Source organism: Diplodia seriata (assembly GCF_021436955.1).
Source record: "Diplodia seriata strain FDS-637 chromosome Unknown scaffold_1, whole genome shotgun sequence".
Taxonomy (NCBI): Eukaryota; Fungi; Ascomycota; class Dothideomycetes; order Botryosphaeriales; family Botryosphaeriaceae; genus Diplodia; species Diplodia seriata.
This window is the reverse complement of record NW_027117308.1, coordinates 4,082,471-4,100,765: the sequence shown is the minus strand read 5'-3', so window position 1 is coordinate 4,100,765 and position 18,295 is coordinate 4,082,471. Positions and strand designations below refer to the sequence as shown.

Below are 18,295 nucleotides of genomic sequence, written 5' to 3'. Positions count from 1 at the left end.
AGAAGATAGTAGAAGCGCGGCCGCCTAATCCTCGGTAAGAGGGTCTGACTAGTGAGATAAGAGGTGCTAAGTAGAGCTCGTTGTCGTGCGAGCAGTGGAGCCAAGCGGGGCGGGAGTCCCTTGGCCCAAGCTCCGTCGGGGAAACTAGTCGCCGCCGCATTGTTTACTTTTGCCAGGCTCGTTGCGTTGCCGGCTGCCGTTGCCAAAACAAACCTCTCGACAGACAAGCCAAGCAGGCTTTTTCCAACATGTCGACGCCATTGTCGCCCTCTGCGGCTTCCTTCTCCTTCGACGCCAGAACACCCTCTTCTGCTCGCCATCGCGCCGTCAGCAACCTGTCGCACGTCTCCCCGAAATCGCCTCTCGTCAACATGGAGGATTCCGGCGTCGATTCGCCCAGCTCGCCTTTCATATCCATTGTCGACCAGGAGAATCTGCCGCCCCGGGCAGACTCTCAGACAGACAAGACCGAAGACCTAAAAACCATCGACGACGAAAAAACGGCGCAATCTGTGCGGAAAGCGTCCGCCGACATTCTTTCACCAATCAAGACGTCGCGCATCAACAGCCGTTCCCCGAGCAAGCGGCCTCCCATCGCCGAGCCGCAAGTCGATGCTGCCAAGTATCCTACGCCTGTTGAAGTTGAGCCTACTCTGCGCGCCAATGAGGGCCTCACTGTGGCCATTGATGCCATGGAGGCTGAGAAGGCGAACGCCACCTTTAGCGACATTTCATACTACCACAACGCGAACGAGTCCATTGATGATCAGGAAGATGCAAGCGACATCGACAACACCTGCTTCAGTACCTTTTCCGAGATCCCGAACGCAGACATGACCATGTTTGCAAAACTTGGAAATAAGAGTCCGACGAAGCAGCTTTTTGCAAACGTATGGCAACTCCTACCTCGAGCCAGAAATCGAACGTGCAGTTTCCGCTGACAATCTTCTTTAGGTGAAGACCCCTCGCAAAACCCCAGGTACTCCGGGTACTGCTCGCAAGCGCGAGTACCACGGCTACGACAGGTCTCCTTCTCCGACCCCGCGTCGCCACAAGAGCCCGGCAGTGCAGGAGAGGGATGGCGATACAACAAACTTGCTCTTGGACTTTACCGAACAGTTCCACGCTTTTTCCGGCTCAGGTCGGAGATCTCCCACCAAGCGCCATTCGCCCTCAAAGTCCGCCGGTGGCGAGGCGAGCCTGCGAAACTTTTTGAACAACCAGCGTTCGCCCGCAAAGAATAGTGCTGAGCCATCCACTCCTCGGCGGCAAAGCAACCTTATGAACCTCCTTGACTTTGAACTTCCTCCAATGCCGACGCCGAGATCCGTCCCGACCATTACCGTGCGCGAGATGGAGTCGATGAAGTCCACTTACCAGTCTCAAATATCTTCTCTCACAGCCACGCTCAGCGGCCGTGCCGCTGAGGTCGAGAGTCTGAAGAAGGCTGTCGCCGATGCTGAGCGCCGAGTAGGTGAGGCGCAGGAGCAGGTTCGTGAAGAGACCTCAGCCCGCGAACACGCTGAGAGAGAGAAATCGGATTGGGAGAGGCGCGGCGTTGAGGTTGAGGATGTCCTCCGTAGCATCCGCGAAGAAGTATTCAAGAGCGACAAAGAGCGCGAAGAGCTTCTTCGCAAGCTCGAGGAGAGCGACCGCCGAGCTGAAGAGGCAGAAGCACGCGTCGCGGAGAATGAGACGCGCGCGCTTGAAGCAGAGAGCAAGATTGTTGACCAGAGTATCATGACGACGGCTGATAGCGGCGACAAAGGTCCGCGCTACACTGCTGAGGAGGTCCAGCGACAGATCGACGAAAAGGTCGCGACACTATGTCGTGAGCTACATGTCGTGTACAAGAAGAAGCACGAGACGAAGGTCGCAGCGCTAAAGAAATCCTACGAATCAAAGGCTGAGAAGAAGCACGCTGAACTTACACACAAGGTCGAGGAGCTCAGTAAGCAAATCGAGGACCTTCAAGCCCGCAAAAACGATGCATTAGCCGGATCCCTACCCGAAGGCTTCGACCCTCACGCTACCGCCAACCGTGAGGCGGACCTCAGGCGCCTCGAGGAACAAAATTCAGAGCTTGAGCAGCAGAAGACTCGCCTCGCAAGCCTGGCAGGTGAGATCGAGGCTGCCCGCGCTGAGCGTACCCAGCTGCTACAAGAGCTCGAGAATGAGCGCCGCGAGAAGGGCGAGCTGGTGGCTGCTGTGGATGAGATGCTTTCACTGCAGGCCACTGAAGCTGCCACACCCCGGCAGCAGGCGGTGGTTGAAGACTTCCGCCGTAGTGTGAGCGGAGCCAATGCCACTCCAAGAGCCAGACCCGAGAACAGCAGCGGCCCTTCGGAGTTCCGCAGCAGTGGTATTGGTAAGCCGTCCGGTCTTCGTGGCCCCGGCTTCGGTTTCGGTGGTGGCACTGCTGGCGAGAGCAGGATCGGTAGGGGAGCTGGTGCATCGGGTGTGAACAGGAGTGGAGCTCCCGGTGTGGCCAAGAGCAGGATGATGTCGAACATCGAGCGGATGGGCATGAGTGGCAGGGGCCAGGAGTAGACGATCACACAGTATGCCATACATGCTTTGAAAGTAGGAGTTAGGGGAGGTGCTGGATGTTTCATTCGAATTCCCGAACAGGCCAGAGGCCTCAGGGCAGGTGGCGTTTTGGACGGGCGAACTTAACGGACTTCTTGGGGTTTGGGTTGAAGGGATGGTTTTGTCTACGGACGGGATATTCTTCGTCTTGGATTGGAGACCATTATTTCCCTTTCTGTTTGTTTGCTTGTAACGATTCTGACGCTCAATGTTGATACCAAATTCTGGAGATTGGAAATTGCACCTTGCACGCGCGCAAGGGGAAAGAGAAAATTACGGTTCATAAAGATTCCAATACATGGCTTTCGCAATTCGTGACTTCCTCTTCATTGGGGCCATTGGGGCCATGCTTTATGATCTAAAGGGTATCATATGATTGAATCGTAAATTAGCTCCTTAGCGCCAACCCGGCCTTTCGAAACGTTTAAGGGATATGATATCTCTTTTTAATCTGATCCGTCATCATCCACGGTATGCATCGTTGTCCTCCTTGACGAAGAAGCAGCCGTTGCGTTGCTCGTGCGGTTACGGTTCGGGGGTTTAGCTGCACGCTCGCCAACGAAGTCCTCCTCTGTCCACTCTGCTTTGCAGATGGGGCACTTCTTATCGGGCAGCGTACGGAAGAACTGGCGGACGCACGCATCGTGCAGCCTGCAACGGCAGTCGCGGTTTGAGCAGCGCTGACCCTACATTGATAGCAATCGCGTCAGTAGTCATTTCCTCGTAACCAAATAGGAACCACTCTGTTGTTGAGAATGCAAGCACTACTCACCACCGTCACAATATCCCTGCACGCCTCGCACATCTTCACCCGTTCCGCGCCCTCTTCGTCGCTGTCGTCACCGCCGGCCGGCTCGTTGTACGTTTCTATCAGCCACCCGCGCAACTCCATTAGCGCCCGCGGGCTCAGCGAGAAGAAGCCCTTGGCGCTCTTCTCGAACCAGCCTTCCTCGACCAAGTCATCCAGCACCTTCTGCGCCTGCGCCATAGTCAGACTCGCACCACTCGACCCTTGCGACTCCGCCCCGGCTCCTCCCGGAGCACCGGCTCCCGACTCCCGACTCCGTGGCGGCGCCTTGTGCAGGTTGAGCGCCTGCATGGACGTCAGCGCGAGCACTTCGGCGCGGCGCGTATTGTGCGTCTCGAAGACGGCGTCGAGCAGGCGCTTGACGTAGGCGATCTCGTCGGGCGAGTGGGTGGTGGCGAGCTGGGTGAGAGCGTCCGACGTTGCGTTGACGACGGCGTAGACGAGCGGCTGTCGGTCCGGTGACGTCGTCTGCGGGTGGGAGGACCGGATCTCGAGGTCGAGCGGTGAGAGCGCGGCGTTGCAGGTGGAGATATAGCTGTTGAAGTCGGCTTCGGTTATGTCGGCGGATGTGACGGGGCGGTTCGCTGTGCGGCGCGGATTGGCGCGGGGTCAGCTCGCTGGGACATCGGAAGGCGACTGGGAAGAGAGTAGGTGATGTTGGGAGAGGCACGGCTTGGGGAGGTCTTTACCGTCGCGTGCGGAAAGGATGGCGGCGAGTATGGGTTGGGCTTCCTCGAAGGTCAGGACGGATCGGGCTAAAAAGGCCTGCAGGAAGGCCCGGTGGCTGTGGTTGTATGCAGGAGTGGAGTCTGCCATTATGTAGTAGGCACGTCGAGTGGTCGTGAGGCACGAGGCTGGAGAGGTGAATTTTATGAGACAATGCGTGGGGGAGGGCGCGTCGTGGGAGACGCGTCTTGGGTCCGTGCACGTGCGTCATGATTTTTACTACCTAATCTGGGGACTCGAAATCTACGCGTTCACAAATGATGTCTTCGGAGGAATGTGATGCTGCCAGATGTACGAAACTTTCCTGGCTAACAGAGTCGCAATAAATCAGCCTAAACCGAAGTCGCACATGCACTTTAGTAGCTTGGTTTGATATTGAAACAGATTTTTGATCGTGGGCTGGCAGATGGATATAATGTCATGACCACATATGCACGAGAATACCACCTTCCACATCTCCGCACGGATTTCAGTATTGAGGGGACGAGCCTCGATTATGTACAACAAATAGGTAAAGCCACACCGGAATAAATGGAACTCAAACATCACAAAATAAAAATACACTCAGCGAATGAATAATACATAAGCTCTAATTTACAATCAAGGGTGTCTGTGGTCTATGACGTCCAAAATTACCATCTATCTTCTTAACTTTTCATCAAGTTCAATCTTTTGTTAGCAATCTAAGGTCATAAGCGCTCTAAAGAGAATGGTCCTAAAAACATAAGCGCCGCTGAACCGGAAACCTCCAAACGCCATGAGTAGCACCATTCTAAAACTGCGCCATCTTCATAGTGTTGAACACAGGCTCACCAAACTTCCAGACTTGGTCGACACGCAGCTTACGGCCGCCATTACCATCCAACTCTTCGTCCAACACAACGAGGTCGGCGTCAGCACCAGGGTGGAGCGAGCCCTTCAAGCCCTGGAGGCCGAGCATGCGAGCCGGCGTGTCAGTAACCGCCTTGAGTGCCTGTGGAACAGTGGCACCGGTCCAGTTCAGGAAGTTGTTGACGCATTCGATGAGTGATACAGCGCTACCGGCAATCCTACCAGTTTCTTCCTGCGTAAGGACGGGCCCCCGCTTCACAATGCGTGAGCCGTTGGTCCATTCATACGTTCCATCCGCAAGGCCTGCAAGTGCCATCGCATCCGTGACGAGAACCATCCCGTCAGGATGAGCGTGCCAGGCGATCTTGACCGTGGTCGAATGCAAGTGAATGCCGTCCGCAATGAGGCCAAAGAATGGCTTCTGCGATGATGGCGCGGCGGTGCCGAGCAGGCCGAAGATGCCAGGGTTGCGGTGGTGCAGCGGCCTCATCGCGTTGAACAAGTGAGTGATCATCTTCGCACCGGCATCTATGGCGGCAGTGGCTTCCTCGAAAGTGGCTTCTGAGTGACCGATGGAGACATCAATGCCACGGGCCTTCAGCTCCGGGACGCAAGATAGGGTTCCGGGCAGCTCAGGGGCGAGAGTGATCATTCTGATCGGACTGTATTCAGGCTCCATGTTCTCGGCTCCGTAGCAGTCTTCAAGGTCTGCCATGCCGTTCGGAGCCGTGCGGAGAACCGCAACATTGTGAATGCCATTCTTGGTAGGGCTCATGAAGGGGCCTTCGCAGTGGGCGCCCAGGGACTCAGCTCCGTCCCCAGCATTTCTGCGGAGGCCTGAGGGGCCGAGATATGGCAATGCCTGTGGTCTGATGTCAGCCTCGATGGCAAGGAACACGTGGGCTGAGATACCAGACCTTCTGGTAGACCTCGGCCTTCTGGCTGGTCAGTGTTGGTAAATACGAGGTCACGCCCGTGGTAATAAGGCTCTTGTTGACGCGCAGGACGCCCTTTGCGTAGAGCGAAACATCGTCAGGCACGACAGAGAAGTCGAAACCGAAGCCGCCGTTGAGTTGCACATCGAGGAAGCCCGGTGACACTATGCGGCCACCCAGGTCGATGACGTGGTCGGGGACGAGCTGGTGCTCGTAGAAGATTTCCTGGCTGTGAAGGACCTTGCCGGTCACCGAGCTGAACCACAGGTCCTCGTAGACGATCTCGTCGTCTTTGATGAGACGACAGTTCGTGAACTTTGTGATGCCGCTGGGCTGGCGGACTGGCGAGGTGGCTATCGGCATGGTGACAGGGGTGGTAGAATGATATTGACGATAGGTGCGCGCCGAGAAGGTGGAGCGGCACGGGAAGTGCTAGGGGACTGTCTGAAGAACATACAAAAGATAAGAGGGTGTGGCAAGGAAGGCATTTCATGATATGGGCGGGCTGGACGCCGGCAGCGTTGCAGTGCCGGGCGAAATTCGCGGAAGAGACGTCATTCCATGTACGTAGTAGCACGCCGGCGTGTGGTGATAGGGCGATGCCGGCGCTCTAGCGCAACGTGGTCGCGCAAGTGGACAGCGCCTGCCGCCAGGGAGCGGGCGGCCATGTCGCCGTTGTGGCGGGCAGCGGAACCCGAGGAAGGCGTGGGCGGAAGTGGGGAAGCAGCGAGCGAGTCGGCGGAAGCCCCAGCCGAAGCGAGCGAGACTGAAGATCGCTGGGTCCTCCCGGCGCTGGCCCGCTGGATGTAACGTCGTCCCCATCGTCCACCAAGCCTCCGCTACCGTCGCGTCGCGCTTCCGTCTCACCCGCCCGCGCGTCAGTAGCCACCGCGCAAGGGATGACTTGCAGCTCCGGCGCAGGTGTAACATAGCCGCTCAGCCAGTGCCGCCAAGGGCGCTACGCCCTAATCCGACCGCGTCGCCTCGGACGTTGCAGACATGCTCAATACCACTCCACGTCGCAGCGAGATCCGCGTCTGAAGCGACGATTCGTCGGTCCCGCAACCGCTTGCGCATTCTCCGCTCTGCAGCGGGCCGGACTGAGCATCATGGTCGCCAAACAATCCCACCTCGATCCCTTTTGGGATGACCTGGATTGGTGCGTGTCCCGCCCTGCCTCACGGCCTCGCGACAGCATGTGACCCTGGCTAACGTTGACTCGCAGGACCCTGGTATGCCTGAACGGTTGCATTTCTGCTGCCTCTGCTGACACGGCGACGACAGGGCCAGCTGTTTATGATGGGGTTTGATGGAACCTCGATGACCCCGCAGATCCGCCAGCTGATTGAGAAGCACCACATTGGCGCCATCTTGCTCACGGCGAAGAACCTGAAGTGTATGTGAGCTCCTTGCACAACCGTCTCTGGCCCTGTGCTGAACGTGCGCAGCTGCCGAGGAAACTACGAAATTATGCTACGAGCTGCAGAAGTGCGCTCACGATGCCGGCCATCCCGTGCCGCTGCTCATCGGCCTCGACCAGGAGAATGGCGGTGTCAACAGCCTCTTCGATGAAATCTATATCCGCCAGTATCCCAGCGCCATGGGCATCGCCGCCACGGGCTCCACCGAACTTGCATTTGAGGTTGCAAGGGCAACGGCACAAGAGGTAGCCGCCTGCGGTATCAACGTCATCATGGGCCCCTGCCTAGATGTCTTGACCAACGCCAGAAATCAGCCTTTAGGTGTTCGAACCACCGGTGACGACCCTCAGGAGGTCTCTGCTTATGGCGTCGCGTTCGTCAAAGGCTACAAGGAGGCCGGTGTAGCCACCATGGGAAAGCATTTCCCATCGTACGGCAACCTGGAATTCTTGGGCTCGGCTCTGGACGTACCTATCATCACTGACTCCCTCGAGCAGCTCAGTCTGAGCGCCCTTGTCCCATTCCGAAATGCCATCACCCAGGGGCTTGACGCAATGATGGTCGGAGGCTGCGCCATGTCTTCTGCCGGACTCAACGTCATGCACGCCTGTTTATCAGACCAGGTAGTCGATGGCCTCCTCCGCACCGAGCTGAAGTTTGACGGCGTTGTGATCTCAGAGTGTCTGGAAATGGAAGCGCTAAGCCACAATATCGGCGTCGGCGGTGGAACCGTCATGGCCGTCAACGCAGGCTGTGACCTGGTGCTTCTTTGCCGTTCCTTCTCCGCACAACAGGAAGCCATCAGCGGCCTAAAGCTCGGCATTGAGAACTCCATGATCACCAAACAGAGGGTCAGGGAGTCCCTACGAAGAGTTATCACGATGAAGGCAAAATGCAGCAGCTGGGACAAAGCATTGAATCCACCAGGGATCAAGCTTCTCTCAACTCTCCAACCATCACATACGGCTCTTTCGACAAGGGCGTACAACCACTCTATCACAGTCGTCAGGGATAAAAATCGTTTCTTGCCCCTGTCAAACATCCTGGAACCAGATGAAGAACTCCTTCTTCTCACTCCTCTAGTAAAACCTCTGCCAGCTTCTGCCGCCTCGATTGCGTTGTCGGAGTCTGTATCAGCAGGCTCGCCCGAGCCGGCCGTCTGGGAGCGAAGCGCCTCCGTTATGAGCGGCGAGCGCGTCTTCCGTGAGCTTGGGAGATGCCTTGCCCGGCAGCGCAACGGAAGGGTCTTGCACACATCTTACACCGCGAATGGTGTTCGGCCAGTGCATGAGAACCTTATCAATCGTGCTAGCGCTGTAATAATCCTCACAGCGGATGCTAACCGCAACCTGTATCAGTCCGGCTTTACGAAGCACGTTTCCATGATCTGCAACATGCAATTTACGGCGGGTGGGGAAAGAAGGGAGAAACCTCTCATTGTTATTGCCGTCAGTTCGCCCTACGATTTTGCCCTAGACTCGACTATCGGCACCTATGTCTGCACCTACGATTTCACGGAGACCGCTCTGAACTCTCTGGTCAGGGTTCTTTACGGCGAGCATTCTCCGGCAGGATCTCTGCCTGGCACCATTAGCCACAGCCAAAAGCTGCACCAGTCCAAACAGCATTGGCTGGTCGAAACTTTCAACGAGGAAAGAGACGCCAATGCCCTTGACGCTCTCATGAAATCTGCGAATGAGGGAATGCCTCCAGGCCAACGGTCAGAGCTGGCAAGCGCGACATCGAATTCGTTCCTGTTGCATCATCCAGAAGTTGCCGAGTCTCACTTTGTCGTTCGAAACAGCAGCACGCACGCGTTGTATGGTTTCTGCTCGACCTATTTCTTCAAAGCCACAGGCACGGGTGCGATTGGAGCGCTCTTCGTCGATCCTTCGCGGCGAAAGCTCTCGATCGGTCACTCGTTGCACAACCGAGCCATCCGTACACTTCTACAACGCGACGGCATCAAGCGCTTCCAGCTCGGCACGCGACTGCCAAGTATATTTCTGGGCATTCCAACTGGGCACGGCGCAGAGCGCAAGAGACTTCGCTCGTGGTTCGCGAACATGGGCTGGAACACGGCACTCTCACGACCAGTCTGCAGCATGATCGCGCGCAACTTGTCGGCTTGGACGCCGCCTGAAGGGATGGCGAAGAGCCTGGCAAGTGCAGGCGTCGAGTTTGACCTGGTGTATGGGTGGGAGTATGCTGGCACCGTGCTGGACCACATCAAGACAAGTAATCGCCAAGGCTTGGCCGAGGTGTACAAGCTCGCACTCACAGACCCTGCAGCATGTGGCATCATTCGCGCCAAGCGACCGGAGGACGGCGCGTTGGTGGGAACAGTGGTGCTCTACAACATGCACTCGCGACTTTCTGAGTTCGTGCCGGCGATGAAGGATGTCGGAGAGCTGACTGGCGGCATTTCGTCGCCGGTGATATCGCCCGGAGTGGGCGAATACTCGACGCTGCTGCAGGGTCTCATTCTGCTAGGCATGCGGCAGATAAAGCAGCAGCAGTGCAATGCGTGCATTCTAGACTACGTAAGAAAACCCCGGCAGACAGGACACGCGGACTCGCTAACGCATGACACAGATGGACGGGGATGGCAGCTTTGACGGGCTGTCAGCGATGGGTTTCGACGTGTTGCATAATTTTGAAGAAGTCAGCTGTGATGCTGCCACGTGGACCATGGTGCCTCCAAGTTAAGTGGACTACGTCCCGGCCCTGGAACCTTGGACAAGAATGGGGGCAAGCGCTATCTGGGGCCACCATCTTTTGACCTAGTCCACTCTGAGGCACACCCGTTCTCATTTCCAATCTGAATCACGTCGATGCCACGGTAGGGCGGAGTAACATGGGTATTCGGCAGACGCGGGCGCGCGGAGAGAACAGACAAATTGGCGTTTAGAACACTCGGACTGGTATTGGTCGCGCAGTTCTTGTAATTGAGGGCACAGATGTGTACAAGAAGTATTTGACTTGTACAGCAGGTGACAGAATATTTGAGCCCTCTGAGCTCACCGAGGACGATACACTCTTCTTATAGGGGGTTTAATCAATCATCTGCACGGATTTGCGCATGCAAGGCTCGCACTTACGTCCAGCCCACGAATCCGACTACCTGCGTAGTATGTATGGTGCAGAATCTCTGCGAGGCGGATGCGGGCGGACTCATTTTTCTTTTTGTCACGGGCGGTGCTAGCAGCGCTGGATCCGTGTGGCATGTGTGGTGGCGGGACCTTGCGTGGGGGTGGCACGGCGGCTGCATGGGCTAAGCAGGCGGGCTGAGGCCGTGCGGGATGACGGGCGCCCGACTTTGCCGCCGCGCCGGCGAAGCCTCTCGAAGCCTTCCCGAAGCGCGACAACGCGGCTCCGTCAGGCGCGCCGCGAGCAGGCAGGCGCAGCGCGAGATTCGGGGCCAGAAGTCGGCAGGCATATGCAAGAGGCACCGCATGGGGGAGGCCGGTCGTACCGGACGCAGGCAGGCGTGGACACAGCGCGGGCCGGCGACCTTCCAATGCGAGGCCAGCACCTGAGGAGCTAGCCTCTCAGCCCAGCTTCCGCAGGAAACGCCCCGGCCAACACCTGCCCTCGCGCGCCTCCAACCCCAGCTGCTGTTCAGCCCCATACCGAGCGACTTCTTCTCCACGGGCCGCCCGCCCGCAGACCGCAGACCAGCGCACTTCCAGCGGCGAGCGCATGCAGCCGACCACCACACCCTCCGCTTCCAACCTGGCGCCTGCCAACCTCAGCGATGGAGGGCTTCGACACCATCACCATGAATTACCTGACGCCCTCGATGCAACTGTCGGGCGTAACCGCCCCCGATGCGCTCCACGGCCCGCTGCTTCCGCTGGATACCCTCGACGGCCACTCCAACTTCGACCAGGAAACCTTCGCCGGGTACGCCGCCCACTGCGCATCCGCGCCGCAGCATGCTAACCGCGCGCAGCAGCGAAGATGCGACTTACCAGCACCACCCCATGCACCCGGCCCAGCAGCCGTCGCTCAAGCGCTACAACAGCGCCTACGAGGACCCTTTCTCCGACGCTCTGAGCGCGTACGATCAGCAGACCCAGGCTGACACGGCCTTGCCCGACGGCGACACGGTCGAGCGCGACAACAAGCTGCTGAGCTTCTCGCCGCCCACCTTCCCGTACACCATCCTCGACTATGCCTACCGTCGCACTTCCATCTCGCTGTCCGCGCAGCTGCGCGGCATGTTTTTCCTCGCCGAATCGCCTTGGGCCTCGGCCGCGGACAACGCCGCACCGCCCACCGAGCTGACCTGCTATCGTCGGAACCTCTTCCAGATCACCGGCACCATCACTTTGCCTCGCACGCTGCAATACATCATGACGGACCAGGGCGAGCAGATCCCAGTGATAGCCCAGGAATTGACCATCTCCGCCACCGAGTCAGTCGAGGGGAACCCGGTGAAGATCATATCAGTGCCGTGGAAGACCCCGGCCAGCAGCACGCAGGTTGTCGAGGACAAGACAGAGAAGGAGCCGCCATCAATCCCGCTTGACCTATCTAACGGACAAGAGCTGGACTCGGAGTTTGTGAGCTTCCCGATTGCCTGGAAGCGGTTGCAGTTCAGGATCGCTACGGCGAATAACGGACGGCGGAAGGAACTCCAGCAGCACTTCGTAGTTAGATTAAAGGTCATGGCCACGCTCTCCAACGGCATGAGAGTATCTATCTGCGAAGTCCAGTCGGGTGCCATTATTGTTCGTGGCCGAAGTCCCCGCAATTTCCAGTCTCGGAAAGACTTTCCAATTGGTAACAGCACCGCTGCTCGCAAATCGCACGCAACGCCCGCCCAGCCAACTCGGACATCGACCGGAACAGACTCCGGCCAGAACCATCATGGCCACAAGCGCGAGCACTCTGCAGCCACCACCGTCGAAATCCCGCAGATGCCGTTCCAGTTTGATCCTAACGACACGCTTGTCTCACCTGACTTCTTCGAGTGGAAGATTCCCACCACCCAGACGGGAGCCATGACTGCCGTTCCCCCAGCACCGGCTTCTTACAGCGTACCGCCCGTCCCGGCCTATCCTCAATCAAGTCCAGACTTGGCGCGCCACAACTCGCAGCCACGACCGGCATTGTCACAGCCCATCAGCCTGTCTCTGACCGAAGATGAATCCAAGAGACCGGAGTCTCCATCTGAGACCAGCAAGAAGATACCGAAGCTAACACAGCCTCCGCCCCGCGCGCCATCTTTCTCGATCAACCTGATTAGTAGTCCGGACGAAAGCGCTGATCTATTGTACGAATATTTCCCCCTTGGTCTAGACGACTGGATGCCACCCGTGGACGCCGTTTACAGGCCACACGTCGTCCACCATACAAACCTGCCACAAGACCCGAAGGCTGTGGCCGTAAAGAACCGGTCGAAGCGCTACTTCTCGGAATCTTCACCATAATACGAATTATATTTTGCACGTGTATGATCAAGAGCCAAGCACAAGGAAGAATTCAAGAGCCACGGCCGCTATCTACCCGCAGGTTGTGACGTAGTGCACGCGCGTCACAAATCATAGCGCGATTACGAGCGTTAACATTTTTTCTGTTTCTTTTCTGATACCCAGTTGAGTTCACATCGCGGAAGGCCAAGAACGGGGGTCTCACGCCAAGCTTGTTGGAGTAACCGGCTTTGACGAAGACGACAGAGAAAGACATGAGCCGTCGGTCTCAACGAGACCACAGCAGATACGAGCGGTGCACAATGAACATCAACGTTTCGTGGCTTGTCTGGCGTACAGGCTGGAATCTTGAAGTACGAACATTTGACAACATACTTGGACGGTCACTTTTATTGCGCAGCTTCGATCGACCGGAAATTGGAATGGTCGCCGAGTGGTTCCCTTCAGACCAGGGAACTTGGGAAAGGATTCAGACTTGGGAGTTCTGAATGGGAAAAGAAATATCTTGTCGCAGGGTCCAGGGCCAACAGTGCGACCGAGCTCGGTTGGTGTTTTGCTCTGACGCAAATTATCTTTTGCCGGGCTTTCTCCCTACGATTGCGCGTTTCAGAAGGACATTTCGTTCAATGTTGAAGATACCTTTCTCTTACTTTCTGCGAGTGGTCAAAAGTGCGGCTGGCTGGCCATTGCCACACACATATTATTATACTATCGATACCTTCTCTCCCACTTATCAAAAATTGTGTATTTGTGATCACAGTGCGGCCACGTCACAATTCACATCTTCTTCCCTGGCCGCCAAAGACATCAAGATGCCACCGAGCGTCTTCACTCTTCTACCTTGTTTAGAGGCGACAAAGAGTGAGAAGAAGGAGGCGACGATGTCCGCAAAAGGAATAGACCCTGGGGAGTGAGTGGGGAGTGGAGCCTTGTCGTGCGCCGGTCCGCTCCGCGTCGCAGTAGTGTGTGCACTGCCCCTGTGCCCCGCTCGTGCCGTGTTGTCGGCTCCAACCTCGGGATGCTATGGGCTTAGGGAATAAAGGGCTCTTTACCCGTTCCCCGCAATCTTTGCATGTGCTCGAGCAGACCGGCGAATCGGGAGGGGGATCGTGCAGATGAAGCCAAGGTTTGGATCAGCAGATCGGTCGAGGGATGGTGGCCCACCAGCACGCGATCGGGGCGACACGAGGGACAATGCCATTATTGAAGTTATGCAGGTGTGCAGGCACGAGATTTATTGGAAGCTGGAATAACGGAAAGCTTGTAAACAAAAGAGCAAGTGATATGCGCTACTGAATGCTACGAAGATCATATCCTGAAGTCGTCCTGCATGCCGATCTTTCCTAGCGTCTCCCTGATCGATGGTAGCGTGAGCTTGTTGTCGTGACCCCTTTACTCCGGCGCTTTTTCGTGAGTGAGGTGGGAATGGTGTGATGGAGGAAGGCGTGTGTGGTCGTCGGGTGGGTCCGCCGCGCTTCCCCAACCGAGTTCACTGCCTCCGGCGTCCCGCAATGTCCATTGCGTGGAGGGGGCGTTCGGAGGACCGAGGGGCAAAAAGCGTGGGGTGATGTGGAGGGCTGGTGTGCGTGCATGTCTGAGGCGTGTGCGCGCGCTTTCCTTTTGCGGGAGGCGTGTGGCTTGAGCTGCAGTGTGATTGACGTCGTGCTCCCATTGTTGCTGTTCGAGTCTCATTGGCTAAGGACAAATTGCCGTTCTATGCAGGATAGAGATGGACATATGGACAACAAGATGTTGTTTGAATAATGTTCATGTGAGAATTGCACCATATGGAGACTGGGCTTGCAGATATGGCTACTGTGACATGATGGAAACAAGACTTGTCCATGCAATGCGTGCCCATGTTTGTTGACTTATCCTCGTCTATGTACTATTATATGCAATAGAAAATATGCAGTAGGAAGCGTAAACAAGTCCCATCCCCTTAGGGTATGAAAACGGAATAATTAGGAGTAAAGGGAAGAGGGGACAATTATCTGAACGTAAACGCCCATCCCAATTGCAGTCCCTGCGATGCTTCGAACATGCCAGGATCAGGACTTAAAAAGGCAAAAAGGCTTGATAGGGCGGTTTCAGGGATGGAATGGCCAAAGCATCCGGTATATGCGCCCGATGTACCCACGCAATGCAACATCGTCCAGACGAAACGTCAGAAGATCTTCTTTCGCTGACAGGTCCATTACTGCCATTCCCGCCTGCCGCTGCCGCTGCACTAGCGCAGACAGTCCATACACCAGCCAGGGCCAAGGACAAAATGCTATTACCGATGATGCGATGCGCCATTGGCACGGAGCGCAATATCAGCATTGCATGTGCAGGAGCCGCTACGGAAACGTGCATGCAAGCTGCCGGGATCGCGCTCGAGGAAGTGGCGAAAATGGAAAGCCCAGGAATTCCAACAATGGTCGGATACATCGCCTCACGTGCCTGGAATATGCGAACACGGAACGCCTCCTGCTGCAGCATAACCTCCTTGCTGTTCATTCCCCCGAAAGAGCTTCACACATCCGGTCGGCCCGCGGACGGCCGAACTTTTCGTGTGCGACGCGAATCCGTTTCGCTAGGTAGCACAATGGAGGGGGAGGGCTGGTCCTGCAGAACGGTGTCGCCCTAAACCCGGTCTGCGGATGCATCCCGCGCCAGACAAGCAGCCAAGCGGACGCAATGACGTCTGCCTGCAAAGTTTGTGTCTCCTTACAGATCTACTCTTGTCTTAGGCGCGTACCAAGGTGCTGGGCCGATGCAAATCTTGACTTCATCGTCTGTGGTGATAGGACATTGGGAGCGTAATTATGAGTGGCGGTCCTCCAGGCAGCATACTGCAACGGCAGCACCGAAGATAGATGACTCAATGGCCATTTCCAGGTCGACGGCTCGGGCCGATGCACCGGAGAGACTCGTGAGCTCATCGACGAATTGTTGTGAGACGGTCCTGAACGATGGGTATTTCTCGATCACAGAGCCATTGCAGCTGATGGTGACGTGACCAGCTTCGGCGGCGGAGAGGCCCTCCGAGTTGTTGCGCAGTGCCCACAATGCATGGATGCCCGTAGCGAGGTATGCCGCAGCGCGACGGGAGACCAGCTGGCAGATTTGGCGGACGTAGTACAAGTCGGTGTAGGTGGGGGGCGCAGTAAGTGGGTGTTTGGCCTGGAGAACGGTGCAAGCTTTGGATAGAGTCGGAGTGTCGTCCCTGAGAGGAAATGAGCACTGGCTTGGGGATAGGGGGTTGTTAGGAGCCGACTTACGCCTCAATGACGGCCATGATGCCAGTGTCGAAACTGTAGCGCTCCATGAAGCGTTCAGGGACTTCGCCACCAAACAGTCCAGCGGTTTGGACCGCTTCTAGCAGCACAAGGCGCACAATTTCTCCGAGATAGCGGCCGCTGATCAGGTGCTCGAAGGGCTGGAAGTCGGGTCGATCGTGGCTCTTGTTGAGAGAGTCATCCCAGCGGGTAGTAGGAAGAATGTTCTTGCCAAACATGCTGAGTTCAGTGTTGACAAGCACGCGTTCGGCCTGATCGTGCCACTCCTGCGGCCTGGCGCCGAACTTCTGACGTGACAGGGCAGTGACGGGCAAGTGAACAGAGGCGTTGAAACCAGTTCCCAGGATCAGGGCGAGGCGGGTAGTGTCATCCTGGTAGGCGCGCGACAGAAGCGTTGCCGACGAGTCGTTCACGATGGCATCCATGCGGACGTTGAGACCCTGGACACAGATAAGATTGGTTTCAGGCAGACGAAGCGGCACAGGCAACATACTCTTCGCTGGCAGGCCTGCATGATCAGGTCCCCGAGGTCCCTCCTGTGCACCCCATTGGTTGCACGGAAGCCCTTGCCCATATCCAGCAGCACGCCGGAGCGGATCGATGTTTGCCTGTAGGCGCCCAGTTAGCGACCAGCCCGCGGCGCGAGACTCACGGGACTTACTCGACAGGGAAAGACCACGACAGGCCCATGGGCAGCGTGTCTTGGCCGAGCTTCGCGCGCACCTGCGGCTCGGCGAGCGTCTCGGCAATGCGCTCAGCCATCCAGTCGAAGAAGGCGCTGCCCTCGAGGGCGCGGACTGCGTCGTTGATGGGGAAGCAGCGCATCTTGGCGATGTTCATGGAGTTGGCGCCTTCTTCCTTGCCGCTCAGCTCAACCAGCGCGGCGCGGAAAGTCGAGCCGCCCACGTCCAGGGCCAGGTAGGTGCCGCGCTCGAGGCCGGTGGGCAGCGTGTGGTTGTAGGAGGGCAGCATGCACATGTCGCTGTGCTGCAGCTTCTTCTGGAACTCGGTCTGCAGCCGGGCAGACATGGCCAGCAGCCTGTCCGGGTGCAGCGGGGCCTCGAACTGGCGCTGGACGTCGCGCAGGAAGTCGTCCATGGTCAGGTCGCAGGCGCGGATCACATTGTGCAGGCCATGCTTGGAGGGCGGCAACTGGGGCGGGCTGCAGACGGTGTGGACCAGAGAGGGAAGCATGACGAGTCTGTCAAGAGCGGCCAGGAGAGCAGTCCAGGCGGCAAACATTGGAGGTGGGAAAGCAACGGCCAGCGGTGGCGGTGCAGGCGGCGCTGCGGGACGGTGGACGACAGACGGGGAGACAGGGCGCAGCGAGACCAGATGGGGCGCTGTGCTAGCCGGCCGCCCTATGTAGTGTGCGAAGTAGGGAGTGCCGCGCAACGCTCGTGTTGGCAGCAAGGACAAGGCGCTCACGGATTTCAGGCACTGGCTCAGATGGCCCGATGTCGCAGAAGCCGCTTATGCATGGCGCTTGTACGGAGCGGTTGCGAGCCTGGGGCAGCGTGGTAGGGGAGGAAGGTGTCATCGGCGTGATGGCGAGGCCCAGAGGCTCCGAGAGCCAAGCAAGGGTGGGCTGCCGGGCGCGGTGGAGCTACGGCTTGGAGCGCAGAGCACGGCGCGCGCGCTCTGTTCGTGCTTGTCGCAAGACAGCTTTTGCTGAGGATGGATGATACCAGACGTTGCAACATGGCTATGCCGCAACGGAGAGCCGAGCGCCCCCGCCGCCCAATCGCCGCCGCAGCCCCGCCCAAAGCGAGCAGCCTGTTCCCGCCGCGTCATTCCCGCCATGCTATTGCTCGCAGCTCACACTGAGCGAAGCCTGGCCGCCTGTGGCCTGCCCGCCCGCGCCTGCCCCCCAGCCGCGATCCACGTGCGCCTCCCGGCGCTACTGCTGCGCGACCCGCCGGCCTGCAGCCGTCACCACCGCTGCGGCTCGAAGCCCGCCCCGGCCGCCAAGCCACAGCCCGTTTCATCATCCCAAGCCTCCGCCTCACCACCGCGCCCTCCGTCCGCGAAACGACCACCCCGCCCTGCGCGCTGCATCACCAGCGCTGCCTGCAAAGCTGCCTGCAACGCCGCCTGCGTTGCCCGGCGCGTGTAACCACGCCTGCTCCTGCAATCTGCAGCCGCCAGGCGCCATGCCGGCCCGCGCATGGCTTGTCTTCCGCTCTCGTCGCCTCTACACCAAACGAGCAGCTGTCGTCCGTCTGGCGTCAACGTAGGATGCCCCGAACAAGCCTAGCGGAGC

General features: G+C 57.8%; 6 protein-coding genes across 6 annotated transcripts; 3 read left to right on the top strand and 3 right to left on the bottom strand.

Moving 5' to 3' along the window:
• Window positions 1-371: 371 nt before the first annotated feature.
• On the top strand, window positions 372-2,550 carry SLS55_001189 (uncharacterized protein; the record flags this gene model as incomplete). Its single annotated transcript, XM_066772685.1, has 2 exons — window positions 372-890; window positions 955-2,550. The coding sequence occupies 2 exons, from the start codon at window positions 372-374 to the stop codon at window positions 2,548-2,550; spliced, it is 2,115 nt and encodes a 704-aa protein (XP_066637964.1).
• A 485-nt stretch (window positions 2,551-3,035) lies between these two features.
• SLS55_001188 (uncharacterized protein) lies at window positions 3,036-4,213 on the bottom strand (the record flags this gene model as incomplete). The annotated part of the gene is made up of 3 exons (XM_066772684.1): window positions 3,036-3,275; window positions 3,362-3,945; window positions 4,087-4,213. The coding sequence occupies 3 exons, from the start codon at window positions 4,211-4,213 to the stop codon at window positions 3,036-3,038; spliced, it is 951 nt and encodes a 316-aa protein (XP_066637963.1).
• A 682-nt stretch (window positions 4,214-4,895) lies between these two features.
• Window positions 4,896-6,252, bottom strand: NAG2 (N-acetyl-glucosamine-6-phosphate deacetylase; the record flags this gene model as incomplete). Its single annotated transcript, XM_066772683.1, has 2 exons — window positions 4,896-5,816; window positions 5,872-6,252. The coding sequence occupies 2 exons, from the start codon at window positions 6,250-6,252 to the stop codon at window positions 4,896-4,898; spliced, it is 1,302 nt and encodes a 433-aa protein (XP_066637962.1).
• A 746-nt stretch (window positions 6,253-6,998) lies between these two features.
• On the top strand, window positions 6,999-10,019 carry SLS55_001186 (uncharacterized protein; the record flags this gene model as incomplete). Its single annotated transcript, XM_066772682.1, has 5 exons — window positions 6,999-7,048; window positions 7,115-7,121; window positions 7,174-7,285; window positions 7,338-9,853; window positions 9,906-10,019. 5 exons carry the CDS (start codon window positions 6,999-7,001, stop codon window positions 10,017-10,019), a joined length of 2,799 nt encoding a protein of 932 aa, XP_066637961.1.
• A 1,093-nt stretch (window positions 10,020-11,112) lies between these two features.
• SLS55_001185 (uncharacterized protein) lies at window positions 11,113-12,748 on the top strand (the record flags this gene model as incomplete). The annotated part of the gene is made up of 2 exons (XM_066772681.1): window positions 11,113-11,216; window positions 11,266-12,748. 2 exons carry the CDS (start codon window positions 11,113-11,115, stop codon window positions 12,746-12,748), a joined length of 1,587 nt encoding a protein of 528 aa, XP_066637960.1.
• Window positions 12,749-15,556: 2,808 nt separating this feature from the next.
• Window positions 15,557-17,274, bottom strand: NAG5 (N-acetylglucosamine kinase 1; the record flags this gene model as incomplete). Its single annotated transcript, XM_066772680.1, has 4 exons — window positions 15,557-15,959; window positions 16,015-16,472; window positions 16,526-16,640; window positions 16,694-17,274. The coding sequence occupies 4 exons, from the start codon at window positions 17,272-17,274 to the stop codon at window positions 15,557-15,559; spliced, it is 1,557 nt and encodes a 518-aa protein (XP_066637959.1).
• Window positions 17,275-18,295: the final 1,021 nt, after the last annotated feature.